This window comes from Poecilia reticulata, linkage group LG18 (assembly GCF_000633615.1).
Source record: "Poecilia reticulata strain Guanapo linkage group LG18, Guppy_female_1.0+MT, whole genome shotgun sequence".
NCBI classification, from domain to species: domain Eukaryota; kingdom Metazoa; phylum Chordata; class Actinopteri; order Cyprinodontiformes; family Poeciliidae; genus Poecilia; species Poecilia reticulata.
Genome location: NC_024348.1, coordinates 15,115,666 through 15,137,299, shown reverse-complemented (window position 1 = coordinate 15,137,299; position 21,634 = coordinate 15,115,666). Strand labels below are relative to the sequence as shown.

Here is a 21,634-nt window from a genome sequence, read left to right as displayed (position 1 = left end):
AAGCAAAGCAGGAAGTGAAAACATAAATAATGTAGAACCACTGTATTTTCTGAGAATCATCGGACTTTGGTGCAAAAAAGAGAAAAAAAAATAGTTCAGAAAATTGAACACTGTTACATTTTTTCTTTCTCCATATTTATCCAAACATGGAAATCTAAACAGACTTTTTTTCCCCCCAGACTTTTCAAGAGTGCATAGGAACCCTGGAATTGGTTATGAATCAGCATTAGACTATTTAGCTCATTCAAGCCACACTTGATTACACCTCTTTAACCAAAACGTGCACATTGTTTTGACTTGGAGACAAATTTTTCCATAAATTTGTGCAGAAAATTAAATAGATATTTCTACTTACCTTATAAAAAAACCCCATTAGCAATTGATATCAAGTAAATTACATTGATGCTGTTGTAATAAAGCGCTGACTCTGATTAAAATAAGCAGCTAAACGCAAAATGCAACAACTAAAGAGAAGGACAAATGTTGATTTTCCAAAACGTAAAAGAGGTCAGAAAGAGAGCGGAGGAGTTAGACAGTGTGAATGCATGAACAGACTGTTGCACGTAAATACACGCAACTCACTGCGGCACGTGAATGTATCTGTCCAAGCATTCGCAGAGGTGAGAGGTGGGAGGCACAACACAAAGACGCACAAACCTTAAACGGGGTAGGAGTGAAAGGGTTAGTTGGGGAGAGGCGGAGAAAAACTCTACTGTGACTGTCACCCTCCTACAGAGAAGAAAACAAGGGCAACAACTTTAGAGGACAACACGTACGGCACAATAACAAACATGTGTGAACGGACGTGTACTGGAGCTGGTTCGCTCTTTGCCGTCGGAGACGACATATTGCTGCGCGGCGGCTGGAATACCAACCTTGTCCTTGCTGTAATTCGGCACGGCTCTCTCCTCGACGGAGTCCGTTATCGATGGCGGTTGCTTTAAAGACAGACGAGAAGGTAAATCACTCTACTCCGCAGCAGACAGCGTGAGAAGAGACTTTAAAGGGAGAGCAAATTCGTGATATCAACTCAAATGTCAGCAGTGAGTTAAGGAGAGTATATTACAGAGCAGCTGTGAGGAAAGACACTATGGTAAAACCTGGAGTTTGGCACAAAATCAAACGTAGGGAAGGACCCGTGTGAAATGCTTTTGACATTTTGATAAAAAAATAGTGGTTGACGGTGAAATATTTTGCATTTCCTGGAGTTATCTTTTCATTATGCTGACATTTGCGTCACAATCTGAACATATATAATCACTGTGACAAAAAAGAGAAAAATCCTGATGGAGATAAATATGTTTTTCAAAGCACTTTAATAAAAATTAAAATATTATATATTTTTTGCATGTTTAAAAAAAAAAAAAATACATATAAGAAGGAAAAAAAACAACAATCTGGCTTAAAAAGGCTTTGTCCAGAATTTGACAACCTAAAACAAAGTTACTTTAAGGTCCGTTCAAATCTTTTGCGGCCATCTCTCAAAGCAAGTTGTCTTTCTCATACAGACTCCAGGCCTGTTATAATAATGTTTGAGGTGTGATAATAAACCAAACTCCCTATCAGACATGGGAGTCAGGGGGAAAAGAAAAAGTTCTCAGAGTAAAAGGCCTCAAATATTATTTGATCTTTTGTTTGATGAAGCCAAACAGAAAAGACGGGAAGGGAAAATGGTTAACTTGCAAATGAAAATAAGAATAGAATATGTTCTCTTCTGACTGGAGGAGTCAAGCTACAAAATGTCAAAAAAATTAAGAAAAACGAAAATATTCGTCCTGATATTTTCTTCAATAAAAGTGCCCCGTTGTGGTAAACCTCAACACACTAATGTGTATATATTTTTTTCTTCTTTAATACACTTTTTCACTCCAAATGTGCAGCTTGTTAACATTGATTTCCCAAGTCAGAGCAGAACAGAAGGTCAAGTGGAAAGTGGACACAGACACAGAGGTGGCTTTCTAACCTGAGGGAGGGCAGGTGCTAAGGAGCTTTGATTAGTGCTGCAAAGGCTGGAGTCACGGCGGCTATTTAGCTGCAGAAAGGGCAGGGGCGGCTTCTAAAAAGCAACACAAGACGGACAAGCTGACAACATGACACTTTAACGAGATGTCTATGACTTAATGACAGAATCCAATCAAAAGCTGGAAGGGAGAAGAACAAAGAGGACGTACATGAGCACAAAAAGGCTTCATTTGGATTAGTAACCATTAAAATGAACGGTTTGCTTGAGAAAAGTAATTTTCTTCACATAAAAAAAAAAAAGACTGGAGAGGGGCCACTTTCTCTGAAGCACTTTAACAGAATGTTTAAAGATACCTGCAGGATACCTTGAGATTATTTATTGCTCGCAAAAGAAGATATCAGGATCTTAAGGGGAAAGAGCTCAAGGTTGAACAGATAGGCTGCATTTTACACGGCACAACTGGTCCCTGAATGATCTGCATTTTACTTTACAGCCAAGGGTAATAAATTACAGTTTTTTAGTGGAACTCAATGACTTTCAGTAAGTGACTGGACAAATTTTATTATTCCCCCCCCTCCCAACAAACAGCAGCACACATTATCGCTTTTATTTTGGCCATCGGGATAACGGATGCCATTAATTTTGGCCTTTTAATGATGCACTTAAACAGCTTCTTTTCCCGGCTGAAATTATATTTCACTCATAATTTTAATGAATTCTAAAAATAATTGAACGAGTTGAATTCAACGACGTCATCCCTCCGACGTGGGGTAAAATTATACATGCGTGCTCAAATATTTGGTTAAATATTAAAAGTTGCACCTCGACCACACTTTTGGTAGCAACCGGCTAAATCCTGTCAAAATTCTACCTGGGAATTTGACCAGTTGTACTGGCAGAATTGGTACAATTAATTTAAAATTTGTTTGACCACCATTTCACATGTTTAACTCAATAAAAAACTCAATAAAAAAAAATCTTAACATTGAAATCCAACAGGCATTTTCTTCCCACAGTCTAAAAAGTATACCACACCCTTTTCTCCCAACATCTAAAAAGATGCATGAAGATAAGTTTCATCACCCCACAGAACCCTGGAGGGTAACTTGAGTAGAGACATAGGATGAATTTAACATCTTCAACAGAAATCTGATAATAATCTGTAAATAACTTTTCCACTAGGGATTTTGTTGGAATTTTTTTTCTATCCAGGCTGTTAAAAACAAGGTGAAGCCAAAATATGTAGGACGGAAAAAATTACAGCTGGAATCTCGAACAGCATTATAAAATGGTTGAACCGCCACATACTGAAGTACATAGATAATGCAAAGGGCATTTTATTAACTTGTAAATAAAAATTAATAAGGTAAAGCTTGGGGAGTTTTCATCCATTCTTCTTGCAGAAAGTTTCTACCTCTGTGGGATATTTGTGTTTTCCTGCAGAAATATTTCTTTTATACACAGTTTATCTCCCCATCACCTTTCTTATGGTTTTTTTTTCTTCTCTATTATTTGCTGGCCTTTTATAAAAAATGCATTGTTTCATTGTTCCTTGCAGAAGAAATTTCACCTTGCATTTGAGTTCAACACAAACACAGCTGATTGAAGGCTTGTTTAGCAGATAAAAAAAAAACAAACATTTTTTTTGTCAAGTTAAAACACAGTGCTTTGTGTAGAAATACCTTTCAAAAATGCAGGCAAGAGAAAATAACAAACACTTTCAGTAAAAGCCTTAAACATTACATCCCCCTTTTTGTTTGATGCAATCCAATAAAAAGTATATGAAATAAGAAAAGACAAACTTGAAAACACAAAGAGGTTAAGCAAGACATGTTTAGATATCAATTTTCAGGTCTGACAGCAGAGGTTTTCCACGAACAGTTGGACCGTTTCAGGCATTTTTTTTTTAGCAATTAAATGCTTTTCAGGGGGCTCACTTTTTCAACCACTTAATAAAAGTGCCTCTGATGAAACATGGAGGATTCTTGATTTGTCTTTTTAACAATCATAGAAAATCTTGGATGATTTTGTGGACCGCAACCTTTTGTCTTGTTTTGTGGAAAAATAAAACAGAAACAGAGCCACTGTTTGTTTCATCTGAAGGCAAAAGCAATCAGAAAATGCATTCCCTCTACTTAACACTTTTCAGTGGATGAAACATTTAAAACAATCAGGGCATTTCGAAAATACTGGCTTCATTTTAGTTTACTTTTTTTTTGTTGTGAAATTAAATAATTAATACACTTTTGTGAAATTTATGACCAAAAATGTCTTTTTTTGGAAGGTCCTTCTTTTGCTTCCCAGTTACACAACTATTCAGTTGTGCCACATTACTTGGTGAAGCTGAGGACATCCACCTCATCTCTAACTACTTCTTATTCTAAAGGTGCAGCGTTACTAAATGTCTTCTCTATTGTTCTTCTTCTTTCCAACTGAAGGTGCGCCTTCTCCAGTGCATCTCATGCTAAGCCTCGTTCTGCTGAAAGTTTCTTACTGTAAAAAAAAGGGAGTTTGTCTCTCCACTGTCACCACATGATGGCTCAGGATGTCCAAAGTCAGCGACTCAAAGATACTGTCTGCACATTTTAATATGGCCAACATTTTATCAGATGGCATTTTATGATCAACTGAATTTTACTGTAGTGTGTGTTAAGTAGATGTGAATTTGACTCTGACTTGCATCTAACTATCTGGCTGTCTGGCACTGAAACAATTATATTGATTTGAATTGCATTTTTACACAGTTGGATTCTAAACAACAGGATGTATTTTTTTTTTTTATGTAAAGTGCTTTGACTCGACATTGGCACAAAATAGATTATATATTTCATATAAATAAGCCCTCACACTCACTGTTTTATGTCAACAATTAGTTGTTGTTTTTTTTGCTCATAACCTGAACATCATAAAAAAAAAGCAACCCACAGCTTTTGCTGTGAACTATTTCACCTGACATGTAAAGCACCCTCCACCTCCCGAAAGATTTATTGTGTTTAAGACTCGCTTCTTGACTCATATTTGAGAAACCTCTTGCGAGAAAGTTGGCAACCCTGAAACCGTACAGCTGAGTGTCTATAAATAATGTAACAATGGCATTTCATCATCATTGTGCCTCAACTCTCAGTTACCGCCGCATTATTCTGCAAGAGAACAGCGCTGCATGACGCCAGATGAAAACACACCTTTCCTTTTTTGTTTTTTTGTTTTTTTTTTCTCTCAGGGGAAAACTTCCAATTCTACTTCATATACATAAGAGCAAACATTATTTGTATGTCAAACGCAGAACTAAAGAGGAGGGACTTGGCTAAGCAGTGTGAGACACAAAAAGAAAGAGGGAGACAGGAGAGATAATACGACCAAGATTACATGTGATGGATGGGTGATGCAACAGAGATGGAGGAGGCAAAAGGAGAGAGATGGATTACCTGGCGTGCGCGATTTGGCATGCATGTGAAAGCTGCGGCGCGTTTCTCCACTGCGGGAGATGGAGCTGGGCTATGTATCGACTCAGGCTGAGAGAGTCGAGTAGAGGAGGAGAGATGCAGGAATGAGGCAACTCATAATATAGTTTACATAACAATAGTATTTATAATGCCTTTTCATTTCAGGTATGAATGAGGATCTGCACCTAAACTTACTGGAATTCTTTCGCAAACCAGATTTTTTTTTTTTTTTTACTATATTTGGTATCCGAATCCCCTGAAACACATGCGCCTTAAGACGATCCAATGGTCACCCAAGCAAAAGTGATCAACAGCACTGTGACAGGAAGTCTAACATTTAAATAAACTGCAGTTGTTGTTTATTTTTGAAAATAGAAGCAAACTTTTTGTACCATGCTCCTAAAACAAAAGTGTGAACTTGCAAATTATGCGACGTAAACAATTGCTTTATTTCTCAAAAACATATATTAGAAGTGACACAACTCATGTCTGTATAATAGAAAAGAAACTATAGTAAACAAGTGAGTCTTAGAACCTCATTTCTAGATATCAGTTTTTGGGCTTGAATAAATGTACACCCTAAAAGAATCACCTATTTTAAGGTTTTAACACATTTCTAACAGGGATGCTAACTGCTGTACACGCTTGAACGTAGTCTTCCCTGTGTTAGATTATGAGTCGCAACATGCCTAATGAGAAAATAAATTGTTAGCAAAAGCAGAAGGAAATATGTGAAAATGAAGACGCATCTGACTGAGTGTGATACGGCACTGAAGCCAGGCCAGCGGCAGCCCCAGCAGGAAGGTACTTACTCGAAGGCCTGAGGGCACTTTCAGACAACAAACGGTGTTGTTGATGTGGTGATTTTTAAAAGAGGGGCTCTTTAAAAAGGTTAAAGCTTTGTACCATAGTTAATATTCCGAGCAGGATATGCTGCTCTCAGAAACAAAATGTTTGAAAATTACTTTCAGCCTGCTAAGAACCACTGTAGTACAGTGGTGGCACACAAATAGCACTTTTTTAGCTTTGAAAAAATCCCCCTAAATAGCCTGAAAAGAGAATAAATTGTCCCATGAGATAAAGAAAAAGAGGCAACACGGGGCAGCGGTGACCTTTATATTACGAGGAAGCTAAATAGCACTTAGTTTGGGCTCTATTTCACAGACTCACCCTGGCTCGGTGAATAATACTCTGGACCACGAAGGAAACGGGGTTGCCTGCCTTCCGTATGGCCTCCACTGCTTCCTCATGACTTGCATCTCGTAAATCTACGCCATCCACCTGAAACAAAAGCGTCATAAAAATACAAATAAACAGCATAAACTGGTAACTGAAAATGACCTCTCGCTGAACTGAGATGCTTCATTACCTCCACTATCCGGTCCCCAGTCTTCAGTGTCCCGTTTTGTCCAGCAGGGCTGTCCTCCAGGATGTGCTTGATGAAAATGCCCCTCATCACCTCCCCGTTGCTCAGGCGGCTGCCCATCCCTCTGCCGCCGACAATGCTGATCCCCAGGGACTTACCAGGCTCTCTGAAAAGCTCCACTCTGAGAAAAAGCAGCATTCCCATTTTTCATAATTATCATTTAAAAGCCAGGGCCATTTGTGCTGATGAAATGTGTTCAGACAATTACAGTTGAGACTTTAAGTGTATACTTACTTCCTTGGCTGATTCCAGTTGCTGTATGAGGCACTCTCCTCTCCCTCGCCGTCTTCCCGCTCTGGGAGGCTGGGAATATCTCTAAAAATGTAATGAGGTGGGAAAGAGTATTATATTCAAGCTAGAGAAATTAAATGATATGCATACATTTTCAAATTTATTAAAGCTGCAGACATATAAGACTAACTTTATCCGTCAAGACCGTGTCTTTAGGGAAACAGCTAATTAAATGTGGTTTATTCGTTTAGCGCCACTTCACAACAAATGTAATTTCAAGGCATCCTAAAGTTGTTGAAGTAAACAAAGTCAGATAAGAAATCTAGGTAAAATCCAAGATGATAAATGAATGTTGCCATCTTGACGAAACTTCAAGTTTTATCATCAAGTTTGCTAAAGGTAGTTTGTCCCATCTCAATTTTTAACCAAGCTGCCCATCTCCCGTGAGAGATTTATTGTAAACATCTGTACTTGTATCCTATAAAAAAGGGGCTGTAAGATGATGGAGAGCCCTGGACATTTCAGTCTGGAAAGGTGCATGATTTTTGATATAAAAGATATGAGGCAACCTAATCTGTTGTTAAATTTCAGATGAAAGGTGCACTAATCAACTGGCTTTAGATCAAGACTGGCTGAGTTTCTCTTGATCGCTTTTAATCAGTAATCTTTGGATTTTGGCACCAAAATCAAGAATTCAAACTATTTTTGTTCTGCAAATACAACAAGCAACGCCATGTCCTGGGATTTATTATTATCATTACTTTTAGTTTAATACGAATCCAATAAAGGTTAGGGATGCATGTTTTGATGCAAAAACTATAGTTTAATTCCTTCATTTTCTTTTTAGACTCAAAACTACCAACGCTATCAAAGAACTTGCAAAATATGTTATAGTCCTTAGAAAAACCTCGGCTGATCAGCATATCTCTAGGTGCAATAATAAGGACTTACATAAAAATGACATTTAAATAAATAACAGCTTCCTCAACTTATGCTTCAAAAGATGGAAGGAAACTAATTCCAGCCTGCAACAATGTGAAGGATATCAAAGATTTCTTTTAGTTGAAATGGAAATTATTCAACTCCCCGCCATAAACTGGGTTAATCAGCACAACAGAAAAACTGGCAGCATTCTGCAATAAGTAAGAATAAAAAAAAAAACATATAAATCAACACATAACTTGTAAAAAAAAATGCTTTCTGTATTAACTCAGTTCATCTTTGTCTGCTACTGAAATTTGCTTGCTGATCCGAAACAAATTAAACAAACAAACAAACAAAAAATGTTTTATGGCATTATACATTTCATCTTAAAGACAGGCATTGGCTGCAGACCTGGTGTGTGGGATGGGAACTTACTCTTGAGGCGTCTCAGTGAAGATATCATCCTTAGCTTGCTCGAGGCTGGCTTTGTACTCCTCCAGGTACTCAGCAGGGACGTATGTAACACTAAACCCAAATGCACACACACAGATATGTTCACAAATTCTTTTTTTTAATTAACAAACCAGCATTCATACTTAAAAACTAATGTTCCCACCTTAGTGAAAATTAGTAACTGTTCGTGACTAAAAGGTGCTCCGTTTACTATAAATAGAGAACAACATTACAGCTGTTCTCATTTACAGTCTGAGGCTGGATTTTCAAAACCAAACCCACTTTGCCTTCCAGTAAACACATTCTCCTCGTAACAAGCTCAAGGTGAAACGTCCATGAATTATATATGCAGGACTTTGACACCTGACTGCTGAAAACAGCTGTTTACCTTCATAAAAGTCTGAGCAAATCAAGTCTTCAGTCACCCATTGCGGGACAAACGTGACAAATCAGAAGGATTCTTTTAATCTATTATTAATTGAAAGAGAGCAGACGGCTCGTACGTCGAACGAGCCGAGCTGAGAGATGGGTGACAAACTGCCATCTACTCGCAAATCCATCTGAAAACAATTCAGAGAAGCCGATTCTCAAGGGCACATTAACACATCAGAGTAAGGCTGACAGATCTTCAGCAGATGGGTGCATTTGTTTTTTTTTTTCTTCTTCGCTTTTTTTTTTTTTTTAAACTTGATGGCATGCAGACAGGGGAATAAAATTAATCCTACAAAAAAAAATGGGAAAGATGAGCTGCTTCATTAAAATCATCAAAACATGCAGTGAGCAAAATGTCAGGGACGCACGTGAAAAAGTGAGTTATAAAAAGGCGTTAATGGTTTTAGAAAGAAAATGACTTCAGGCAGCAAGTTTAGTAGGATGAATAGGCGACACAGCCTGTCGAGATTTATCCAGGTGGATGTTTTAGGATTCAATCGTCCTCATTTTGTTACCTTAGACATTTTTTTTCAGCTCTTAAGTTGAAAACAAATTACCACTCGAGTGACCTAATCCTTCTGGATAAACCTCTCACCAAACAAACAAAAAAAAAAAAAAGAAAAAGAAAACCAAAGCGTCAGCGTCTTTTTGAGAATCCGTCGGTGTGGAAGTTAGTCATACTCACACATAAAACGGGCACAGATCGTCCTCGGGTGCACAAGCAGATCTAGAATGTGAAGAGTTGGCTTTTTATGCACCGAAGCTAACAAACTGCCAAGTTTAGTTCAGCAAGCAGAATTTATGAAAACATCATAATTACACATCTACTTCATTTGCAGGTTCAACAAGGACTAAAGGTGATTGTGGGAATACGGTACTTTGGTTCAGCAGCACAGAAACTGAGGATAATTTGTCTGTCTAAAAAGTGTGCGCACCCATGTTGCATGTTTGTGTGATGTAAAGCAAGACCACATTGAGTCTTTATGAAAAATGTTCCCGTCTACAGTCAGGAGAAGGATGTAAAAACAAAAAAAAAGCAACCACAAACTCGTTGGATAAATGTCCCCATGCTTAAACGAATACCGCAAATTTTGGGAGAAGATCATCTGCACACCACATTGCCACTTGGTAACAAAACAAACAAACAAAAAACCCTTAAAGTTTTGAAAATGTGTCATCATATTCATGTAATGCTGCATAATTCTGTCAAGTTTCGTGCACACTAATGCACTGAGCCACTCCGCCTCTTACCCGAGGTCTGGCCCAATGAGAGAGTGCCTCCTGAGCATGGCACGAGCCTGGACGTTGGACAGGTTGGTGGTGGGCTCTCCGTTTATGGCCAGGATCAGATCGCCCACTCCCAGACGACCGTCGCGGCTAATGGACCCCCCGTGGATGATGCTGCGGATCACCATCCCCAGACCATCTTTCATGGCGCTCACTGTCATCCCTTTAGAGCAGATGGTAAAACGTGGCTTTGTTAACATTTGGATTAGACAAACACACACTCACAAGGAGTGGTTATTAAATATTTGTACCATAAGAAAACATCCTAGAAACCGGAGTAATGTGTAAAAGCTTATCTAGATAACTGACCACACACATTATCTTTTAATATATATTTATAAAGTTGAAAGAAATAACAGTGTTGTGTACATTTTTGACCATGACAAAATAAAATGTGCACTGGAAACAGGAAAAAAACAAAAAAACAATGTCTGTAGGCAAGATGTTAATTATTTACTCTAAACAGGCCTTTAAAGGGTACAATAAAGCTAAATAAGAGACCATTTTAAACACGCATTTGGTCTTAAAGTTCAAACTTTAGTTCCTCTTTGCTAGGAAGATCCCCTCTGGCATTTTTCTTTAAATGCTAATGCTTCGCATAGCAGCAGACTCATCCTCACTAAGTACAAAAACTACGAGATATAACTGCTATCATTTCTGCCTGAAAAATTACATTTTATAAAGCCAAAGACAAAAATTAAAGACCAGCTCCCGCTTTCAGCCCCGACACTTCATTAACCCCCCGTGGGGCAGGAGAGGAAAACAAAAACTAAGAAGAAAACAAATAATTCAAAGAATGTGAAGAACCGAACACACACCGAGGCTGCAGTTGCCCTTGACAACTGTGATGGTCCTTTCAAAATTGCTCCCAGAGGTCAGAGCTGCTTTGTTGTCGTCTTCAGCAGATTCTTTCACACTCGCCTTCTCCATATCCTAAAAGTGATAATTCAACACATTTGTTCATGACAAATTTTAAAAAATACTAAAGCGGATTCCAAACGTGGCTCCCACTCGAGAGAAGAATGAAGCGATTTGAATGTCAAAATTAATTTTGAGCAATTCATCTCTTACTTTTGTGTATCTAAAGTCTGAGAGGATGCTTTAACCAAGAGACGTTTATTGAGACAAAAGTGCACAACATTAAATAAGCGAAAAGTAAAAAAAAATTTTTACAGAGATAAAGTAAGTTTGATGGCTTAGTTAAACCCCCCCGAAAGCTGATTGTGAAAGAATTGAAGTTACCGTTGTGTCTTCCGTATCTCTAAAAGAGATGACCGGTTCGATCAGACAGAGAGGCTGCTCCACGGGTGCCACCTGGTCAATGTGTTTGGCCTCTATCTCTGCAAACAGGCCGTAGGAGTCTGAGCACCCGACTGGTTCTTGTTCTTCGCCCGGGTGCTTTGCCAAGTATTGATCTGAGCTGCTTAGAATGGTATTAATCGCCGGGATGTGACCTGACAAAGTCGCTGGAGTGTAAGAGGCCGACTTCTCTGTGGAGAACGACGGAGCGTCGTCTCCGAAGCCGGGGTGTTCGTCCAACACGTTCAGACGGGCTGTCAGCTACAGTGAAACAAAGCATGGCAGATGAATGAACATCCACTCAGGGAGGATAAATCACACTCAGGCTCCATCCGGCTTGCTCTTCTTTTTAACGAGCCACAGAAAAGCCTTCAATGGTTAGAGAAAAAGGCTGATCTAAAGGGTGAAATGGACTTCATTTCTACATTTTTATTATAAAAGCAGTGCAGCTTTATTGAAAATAAAGGTTAGACTGTGGCTCAGAAATTTTATTTTTACAAAGAGTAAATTGATTGAGTTTTAAGAGTAACAATCAGTCAGAAGACAGTATTTTTTAATTTGGAAGTAAATGAGGTAACATTTTCCGCATTTGTTACAAATAAATATTTGGTACAAATAAAAATGAGTAAAGTTTTACTTTTTACTTTAGGCCTCTGAAGTCTTTTAAAGAACTTTAGTGAACAAAGCATCATGAAGGCCAAGGAACACAGCAGGGATAAAGTTGTGGACAAGCTCAAACCACAGTTAGGTTATAAAATAGTATTCAAATCTCTCTGTTCAATACAACATCTTAATATGGAAAGACTACAACACAGCTGCAAACATACCGAGATGGGGTAGCTACTTAAACTGACAGTTCGGGCAAGTGGGGAATTCAACAGGGAAGCAGCCAAGAGCCCATTGTTACTGTATAAGGCTCACCTTCTAGCAAGATTTCAGCCTTGAATATAAAGCCAGAGCTACAATATAAAGTTTTAGATCAGGGGTCTGCAACCTTCACAATCCAAAGAGATTTTTTTCCCTTCTCAGTTCAGCAAAAACAAATTTAGAGCCACGATTGTTACATCACGTAACACATACGTTTCTAACCTACTGACAAGAAAAACAGCCCGTAACATACCACCAGTATGTGGTGTGTTTCTTGAGCACAGCATTGGCTCAACACACACAACATTATTAGTTAAAAACTTTGTATTATTAATGCATCATTTCCTCTCTACTTCACAATCACACTCCACCTTAGACTGAGGCCTGTAATGTGAACAAATTGGAAGAAACTCAAGGGCTTTAAATACTTTTGTAAGCCCCCATGAAGTCCATTTTACCCCAACTACGATTGCACATAGCACAGTCAGATACACAATGAAATGTGTCTGCAAATAGTCAACTCACTCATTAAGTAACATTCAAGGTGTTACTTAAGAACTTGTTTCAAATTTTGTGATTTTACACAAGAACTCTCCAAGGCCGTTTACTTGTTTAAAACTGGAACTGTTAATATAATGGAGAAGAATGTGACCTTAGATAAATGCCGGGAAGCCGACAAAACTGACCTTGGCTGTGAGAATGATCAGCAGGCATGTTGTCTGTCTTTAAAAGAAAAGCACATCTTGAAGGCTGAACTGTCTGACCCGAAACAAATGCTATAATCTGTTTGCAGACATCAAGGAACATGTTTGTCCCTTCAGACTGCCCTGGAACATCATAAATTAATCAGGACGTTCCGGTAAACACGGTCAGCGCTGACCGCTGAGAAAACTGAAAATCTGTCTGATTTTCTCTTTTTTTTTATTATTATAATTTCTTAATCTAATCTAACATTCAGTTGGGGAACTAGTCTTACTTAGAGACCGACATTCGACTTCATCTTAAGATCAGTCTTAAGGCCACATTTTGAAAGGTTTGGCCTTGCCTAAGTATTCTAATACCCTTTCGTATTCTCATCCTCTGCACATAGAAACACAGGTAGCAGCTTTACGGTATTCAAGTGAAAAATCTGGAGTTTATAACAAATATCTGGAGGTTTTCTGATTGTAAAACAAACATACAAAGAAAAAAGCTAAGTGAGTTAAGTCCTCTGCCTATACTCGTCAGCTTCCCTCCGTCTGCCTGCTGCGTCATTTAACGATTAGCTGGATGTCTCCACTCAGAAGAGTTGTGTGGCTTGCTTAACTTATTCATTTGTCAGATTCAGCGAACAAGTGAATAGTAGTTGAGGATGTTACAGTTACAACTTCCTTTGGCCTCGCAGCAAACGGCTGAGGTCATGAGCAATTTGGAGGTGTGTTCTCTCCTCTACCAGGAGTGAGTGCTGGACAATTTTAATGTGCAAGTGCCCGTCCTGCTCTGCAACAGAATAAACATCTGCCAACACATGATGACAGAGTCAAAACTTTCCTATAGGCATTTTGGGCATGTTAGAAAATCAGAATATACAAAAAGACCTCTATATCCTGGACGTTTTCTTGACTTTTCAACAACGTAGTGCTGGAATTGTAGCCGCTGATGGATTATTTTAGTGCTAAGAAACTACAGGCTCCAAAACAGGAGGACAAAACCATCCTATTAAAGCCTGATCAAATTACTGCAGTTCATTGGGAAAAAAAAAAAACTACAGGGATTGCACAAAAAGGTTGTAAAATCAGTAAAAAAAAAAAAAAAAAAAAAAAGGTTTCAGCACTCTGAAGGCATCAAAGTGTTTTCATTATTCCAGGCGTTTGTGATTTGAGAAATGTTTTTCTTTACCTTGGGTGTGGAAGACTGCAGGCAATCCAAGTCAGCACTGCAGCTGCTGCCGTGGAGAGCGATCATCGACGCCTGGAATGTGTCGTCCTCCATCCCAGAGTAAGTATGATCTAACACCTTATCATCAGATAGGTCTCCGTCACTTGTGTCAATCTGGGATAACGGATTGAAATCCACGTGAGACTCTAAAATAATGTGAGTTATTGAGCATGATTTGCAGCTACGTTATGAATATGTAACAGCAAAATGGTCTAAAACACATTGTATCATTAATGACCTAAACTGTTACAAAATTTCAACTAAGCAGACCACGTTTTGTAATAATTAGACAAAAGCAAATATCACAGTGAAGCACAAACTGCTTCTCTTTTCAAGTGTTCTCATTTTTTATTTTTATTTTTTGCAGTTGTTTTTGTCTCCAAAAGCTAACTAACCAATGCAGGTTCTGCTCGGTAAAGGACGCCCTCAGTCAGTCCTCCTTCCTCTCCTTCTTCAATCAAAACACTGCTGAAGTCAAATGAATGGATGATGGGTGATGAAGGTATTTCCTGCTCACCAAAAGGGTGTGGAGAATGGGAATATCCACATATTCCCTAGGAAAGTGGAGAAATTCTTTCAGTGTCTCCAGCTTTATGGAATGAGATTTTTTATTTGTTACCAAGTCTAGTGATGAAGGAATTAGTATGGGGTGGAGATGAAAAGAAGTGGTTAGGATTGATTGAGGTTAAAAAAAAAAAAACACTAAATGAGAATATTTTGAAACAGAAAAGTTCCGAAAAAAATCTCAGTCAAAAGCTCCTTATCTTGATTGATTCAGCTCATAAAAAATACAGCGTCTTGAAAAAATATTCAAACCCTTTGAACCTGTTCATATTTTCTCACTTTACAACCTCAAACTCGTGAGCTATATTTACAATATGTTAATCTGTATATATCTTAACACTGCTCCTACCCTTTTATTTCCAAGGAAACCTCAGATAAATCTGTCAACAACAGCTGGACAGCAATTTCTTCTCAATCCTTCCCCACTCCACAAATTATTCCCCTTATAAACGAAGGATTGAGTGATAGGAATAAGCAACAAGGGCTTAATTAGTGGACTTGCACAAAGTAGATGTTAATTTCACAATTAACATCTACTTTGTGTTAGTTCATGAAATAAAATCCCAGTAAAACAATTAAAGTTTTGCGGTTGTAACATGATAAAATGTGGAAAAAGTTCCAGGGCTGTAACTTTTGCAAGGATCTGTATATGAAAAGCATCAAGGCAAACAGGGAAGATAACGCACACACACACACACACACACACACGCACGCACACACACACACACACGCACACACACACACATCAGAGTCAAAGCAATATGACAAAAAAAAAAACCCTCAGAAGCACATTCCACATCCTGCAGGAGAGCTCCCTACAGCTCAGTAATCCAGCTAACCCCAGCAGCCCAGAGGTCTTGCTGAGTAATCCAACAGGCCATTCAATGCAGGAAAATGCATCTCTACAGTAGGAAGAAAAAAAAACGAAAGCTGTTTTGGTTTTTGTTTTTTAATATAGCAAAAAGATCTCGGGAGCCCGGAGCAACAAACATGCCGTCCGGTGGACCTGCTGTTATAACAGGTGCTTTCAAGTTGTTTAAGTGTTCAAGAGGGTGGATGCTCATGGAAAATTCCTTAACATAATGAAACTGAGCGTGCAAAGTGTTCCGGGCTGGTCACCCTTTGAGACAGAGGGGTTGGGTGGAACGCTACACCATGCAGCCTACCTCCACAACTTTTTCCTGCATAAAAAATTCAAGCTGTCCGTAAGCTGAGCCCTCGTGACTGGGCCCAACGTTGTGTGACATGAAAAGGTCAGACTCCTTAAGTCTCACGGTGGCTGGAAAATTAAATAACTGATTCCAGGACATTTTCACCCTCTTTAAACTATAAGCCACGATCTGCAGTGTATTTGAGTATTTCACACGGATCTGAAATAAAATCAAAAACAAGAATCGAGATAATGTTGCTTACAGGCAGAGGTTTGGCGACTCCAATCTGGACTTTTCCAACCTTGGCCCCCTTGAGTGCCTGGACGGCATCCTCGAGGGTGGCGTTCTCCAGGTTTGTGCTGTTCACATACATGAGTCGGTCGCCGGGCAGAAGCCTGCCGTCCGTCTCCGCAACACCGTTCGGAACAAGCGAGCGTATCACGATCACCGTCTTGGAGGGGTCCAGCGGGTCCTGGCGGCAAAAACGGCAACATCACCGGGCGATCTCCATCGCGTTAGAAGTTAGAAAACCCAGAAACGAGAGATTAACTATAAACGAGACAAAAACCCGATCCTCTCACAGATTTTGAAAGAAAGAAGTCCCACCTGGTAGTCCAAAATACTGAATCCCAATCCCCCTTCTCCCTTTTCCAGCTCGATATTCTGGATCTCCATCTCCCACATGGCCAAAGGAGATCCAATTGCCTCTTCAGTAACTGTATCCTGGGGATCTTCTATGTCATTCGCCTCTGAAACTTCAGAAACCAGCGCACTGCTGATGTTATTCTGCAGGGAGAGGAAAAACCCAAAACCACAATGAGACAGCACGCCGTCCTTCCTTTCCCTCCCAGCCCACAGGCTCCCTACCCTCTAAGTCTGTTTGTGGATCAGGTTTCTGGCAGAAGTTAAAAAGGGGAAATATCTCTGGGATGCTCCGGTCTCTGAACATTATCACAGATAAAGCTACACAGATGAAAAACCCCTCTGCTCAAAGGAAAGCTGTATTTGATGTCTCATATCTCTGTGATGCTGGCAACTGCTGAGGTATTGCTGCTGAAACTGTTTCTAATAAACTTTAAGCCTCTCGTTCTTATCAGTACATCTTAATCCATCGTGGCTATCAAGGAGGAAAGCCAAAGGAGCCACTGACAGTCAGGTTGGGCTAGTTTTCTTTAAATTTATTTCTCCAGGCTTTAAATGCATGAATATGTTACTTAATGTGCTACTAAAACTTTATAGTCTGGCAGCTTTTTTTTTTTGTCTTTTTCTTTAAACACAGCAAATGTTTTGTTACGATGTAGATGTAGAAAAAGACAAACATATGACTGCACCTTCAGTTTATATTCTGTAGGAAAAGCATCTGGTTCTGGCTGGACCGTATCCATATCTATCTGGAGATCTGGAGCAGGTCTACAGCACGTCATGTACACACAGATGGGAAGCTCCTTCAAGATTCTCACCACCTCTTTATGGGTCTCTCCGATCAGAGAAATCCCATTCACCTAAACAGGAAGAGGTCAGTGTTAACTTTGTAACCCATGGAGGCTCCATTTTTACTTATTTATTTATTTATTTTAAATCAGACCTGACATTCAGGCCTGACTTTCAAGCAACCACTTCACTTCTAAGCACAACATCATGATTCAGATGCACTGTGACTGCTAAAATAACAAAACATCAAACCAATAATTTGATTTGGATTGTCAAGAAAGTTTAGCTTTAAAATATTGGACCAAAAACTACGCACTACCGTCCCCACCTTCTCTTCACTGTGTTTCGTGTGCACTTACAGATTTCAAAATCATCAGCAAAACCATCTGCATAACCATACCAGAAGTTGGAAATTAATCTTGTGCAATCGCTATGGCGATTGTTGAAGGTCAGATCATTGGATGAGTTCAATTATTACCATAAATGTATTTATTAATAAAGATTTTTAGTAGGAGTTAGACCTTTTTAGCACTCATTGCAACTGATCAATGACTTTCAACATGCCAAGCTGACTGAATTTTGTTATTTTCCTATATTATAGGAGTTAAAGCTTAACTATCTTTAAGCTTTAACTCCTGAGAACAACAGTCTGTTCTCTACAAACAAAGCTCCAATACTTTTGACTTGAGTAAATAAACACTTCAGAGTCAGGTTGCGTTGTATTAGGAAATTAGATTGCGGTACTAATGCTTTCAACATTCTTAACACCTGGCGTTAGGTGAGAAAATCCACTCTAGTGAGACTCAACAGCTGGAAAACATTTTTCTGCTGAACATCACAGGCTTCTCTGGGACTATTAAAGAACTAGACTTGGCCCTGAGGATGCAACATGCCCATGTTCAAACACAGTGGTTTATTTATCTTATGAAGAAAAGTAAATTAGTCCCTGTCCACTCTCGGATACTGTGCAAAACTACTGTTTTTGTCTCATGTAAACAAAGTTTTCTTAAAAAAGCTTTCCACGTTACAGATTTCAAAAAATGCTCTAAGTTACTGGTGAGACTGTGTAGACTTGGAAATTACAGATTAGAGATTTAAATTTAGACAAGTTTAGAGCTTTGGTGAAACTCCTGATGCTGTTCCTGTATTGTACTTATGTTGAACACATTTACTTTTGGAATCATTTCAGTTATAACCAGTAATATTTTATTATTGACTAAATAATTAGTTTTTTAACTTCTCTAAAACAAAAAAAAGTAAAAATTTATTTATTGTTACAGCAGCCATTTGTACAAAAAAAAACCTTAGTGATATATCATATGAAAGCATGAACAAATCCCCTGAAATCAATGTTTAGATTAAGACAAGAATAAGGTGTTATTTCTTTACCTCCAGCAGTTCATCTCCACTAAACAACTTTGTACAGCGGCCGACTGGTCCCTCGGGAAGGACTGAACGGATGTAATGATGACCACCACTAGCTTCCAGACTGATGCCCAGGCCGCTGTTCTCAGTAAACTTCTCCACCTGAGCCACCTGCAGAGGAAACAAGGAATTATAACACCCGGACACCAGCATGACAACTCGCGAGGTGCTAAATATCTTTTGTTTTTCAAATATGCTGACTGTTACACACACACACACAATAAATCCTTACCACAACTTCATTATTTGGACCAAGAATCTCTTGCCATTTCTTCATCAGTTCGTCTTCTTCAGTAGGTGTTAACTTCGGCCCTAATGTTAAGAAAAAAAGCATTCATCAGATCCTAATTGTAAATATATTTTAAGTACTTAAAATAAGTTTTCTATGAAAACAAACGCCAATCCTCTTTTATATGCAGCAGCCTAAAAAAATCTAAGTTTAGGGCTTCGCTCCCGTCTCAGTATTTCTTCCCATTGTGTGTCTGTGTGGTCCTGTAAACAATAGCCCTTATCTGTTAAACGTGGGAGCAGTAGCTCCGTGGCAGAATGACTTGAATAATCCCACCCTCCTACCATGTTTGTCTTTTGTTAGATGATCCACAGCGCAGCTGACATCAGATCCCTCTCCTGTTGTCTGGAACTGCTTCTGAGCAACGATGGCTGCAGCAACAGAGAAAAACCGTGACAGGTGCACAAAAATGCAATTGTCTTCATGAGCATCAGCACATCAGCATGTGCGATTAGATTTCTTTGTTCTCGGCGCTGATCTCATTTGCCCCAGTGTTGCGAGAAGGATTTACAAATCTAACCAGATCGGAATTTTGTAAACAACATGCTGAATGCCCTTTGCGTTTTTTTTTTTTTTTTGCCTTTTTCTGTAGTTTAACTTAACTAATGTCTTGTTTCCACTGAGTGGTATGGCATGGGTCAGTGACGTACAGTGGTGTGGCAAATTAAGGAGAGCGTTTCCACTGACAGTTGGACTCACTCAGGCAGACGGGAATAAACCCAAACATGTCATACTTGTGCAACAACAAATGTGACACAGTGTTCCCCAATCAATCGACCGTGTTGTGTGGCACAAATAGCTCCTCCCTTACCATATCGTACTATTATCCTATATATATCAAGAATACAATAGTATATATAATACTGTACTTGTACTGTACTTAAAAGTTGAACAAATTTACTTTTGGAATCATTTCAGTTTTAGTGAAGGGGCGCCAGGGAAGGTGTGGTGCAGATCGGTTGTAGTTTCTTTAACAATTTAAACAGAAATATAGCATCCCAAACTGGATCAATCCGTTCCATACCGCTCAGTGGAAACAAAGCATAAAACAGCAATGAAAGATTTCTTGTGAAAACCCGGCAGAGAGTTGGTAAGGTCTCAGCATTTTTCCCTTTGTTGGAGGACCGAAGCTACGGAGGAGGAGATTCTGGGCCCAGCTGTTTTCACCACCATCCTCTTCAGCAAAATAATATGCATAGATCTTATTTATTTAATTTTTATCTATTTTTTGTATTTCTCAATTTCTTACTTGAATCGTAGCACTCATGAAAATCAAAGTTTTATTCTAAGTCTCTATCAAATCTGTGTCCGGGCTTTCGGGCTACTATCTCTCCACGCCAAATCTAATTACTTCCTATTTCTATCAATCCTTGTTGACACTAAGCCACTTATGCAACTTGGCTTCTTGCTTCTGTAAAACCCTGGAGGCTCTGTCAGTGCAGCTGGAGACAAAAACCTTTCACTTTCCTGTCTCCGGCTTGATTAATGTTAAACGTCTAAAACAAACATGGCACACATTAATACTGTCCTGTACACGTCGTTAAGTAAAACAATTGAGTTAAGGAGGTTTAATCTAAAAATAAGAACCCATTTCAAATGTGACACTAGAAAGAAATGGTTTTAGAGGCTATGGTAAAAAAAAAAAAAGAAAAAAAAAAGCAACTATCCATTTATTAGATAGTTTCTAATATAATTTAAACACTTTTGGAAATGCGATTTATCTTCGTTCATTAAAGTTGTTAGACCCATTAAGGGAGGACAAGAAAGCTGGGTTAAACAAACACAAGCATTTTTAATGGATCACCTAGTTTCAAAGTTGATTAGAGTGTTAAGAAGCTTCTTAATTGAAATCCAAGACTTCCTGTTTCTCTTGTCTAAACACACATGAAATTCTTCCAAATGCCAAAGACAAGAGAACAAGCCATTCAAGTAAAGCAGATGTGTGTTGATCTTCACAAGTCGGAAAATGGCTACAAAAAATTAGGGAGTAGGATAAGCTTAGCCCTAATTTCCAGACATAGCAAAATATAACAAGTTTAGAAAAACTGTTAACTTGAAGCAACGCGGAATAAAAACTTTTAATTATGACGCAAAGTAAGAAGGACAACGCAGTGAAGAAAAATGAACTGTACGCTGCAACAAGGGGTGCTATCTTAGCTTCACCAAACCATAGAATAACCCTGTAGTGTAAACATTTGGAATCCATTTGTACTGGGACAGTGCAGACGGGTGTGTGGTGAAACAAAAGCACCTTGTGGCGTCCTGTTAAGTATTGCAGGGGATCTATGATACTGTGGGAAAAAAATATTATTTCTTAAAGTTGAATTTCTACACATTCCCACAAATAAAATGTGCACAGAATTTCTATCTTTTCAAAGAGATTGGATTCCTGGACGACTTTAACTACTCGTTCACCGTTTGCTTTGTCTTACTGGCTGAACTGAGAAGGTTGTTTAATTCAATATTTATGTCATAAATTTTACATTAAATTAAGGTCAGTTTACTATACAAAGAAATATATGTTTTCACAAT

General features: G+C 38.7%; 1 protein-coding gene across 14 annotated transcripts in view; it reads right to left on the bottom strand.

The window, feature by feature from the left end:
- mpdz (multiple PDZ domain crumbs cell polarity complex component) overlaps positions 1–21,634 on the bottom strand; it is a 52,499-nt gene that overhangs the window by 15,347 nt on the left and 15,518 nt on the right. For 3 of the 14 annotated variants that reach the window (XM_008435731.2, XM_008435730.2, XM_008435732.2), the window contains 20 exons: positions 19,387–19,473; positions 19,046–19,125; positions 18,778–18,924; positions 17,289–17,459; positions 16,564–16,743; positions 16,220–16,429; positions 14,638–14,796; positions 14,204–14,356; positions 11,402–11,719; positions 10,978–11,092; positions 10,124–10,322; positions 9,558–9,599; positions 8,423–8,512; positions 7,067–7,147; positions 6,776–6,953; positions 6,577–6,687; positions 5,389–5,475; positions 1,964–2,056; positions 876–938; positions 583–729 (listed from right to left, as the gene is read on the bottom strand). In XM_008435731.2, coding sequence (XP_008433953.1) covers positions 583–729; positions 876–938; positions 1,964–2,056; positions 5,389–5,475; positions 6,577–6,687; positions 6,776–6,953; positions 7,067–7,147; positions 8,423–8,512; positions 9,558–9,599; positions 10,124–10,322; positions 10,978–11,092; positions 11,402–11,719; positions 14,204–14,356; positions 14,638–14,796; positions 16,220–16,429; positions 16,564–16,743; positions 17,289–17,459; positions 18,778–18,924; positions 19,046–19,125; positions 19,387–19,473 — 2,711 coding nt within the window. The remainder of the gene's footprint in view (positions 1–582; positions 730–875; positions 939–1,963; positions 2,057–5,388; positions 5,476–6,576; positions 6,688–6,775; positions 6,954–7,066; positions 7,148–8,422; positions 8,513–9,557; positions 9,600–10,123; positions 10,323–10,977; positions 11,093–11,401; positions 11,720–14,203; positions 14,357–14,637; positions 14,797–16,219; positions 16,430–16,563; positions 16,744–17,288; positions 17,460–18,777; positions 18,925–19,045; positions 19,126–19,386; positions 19,474–21,634) is intronic. The other 11 variants (XM_008435734.2, XM_017310495.1, XM_008435733.2 and 8 more) reach the window with 9 other exon arrangements.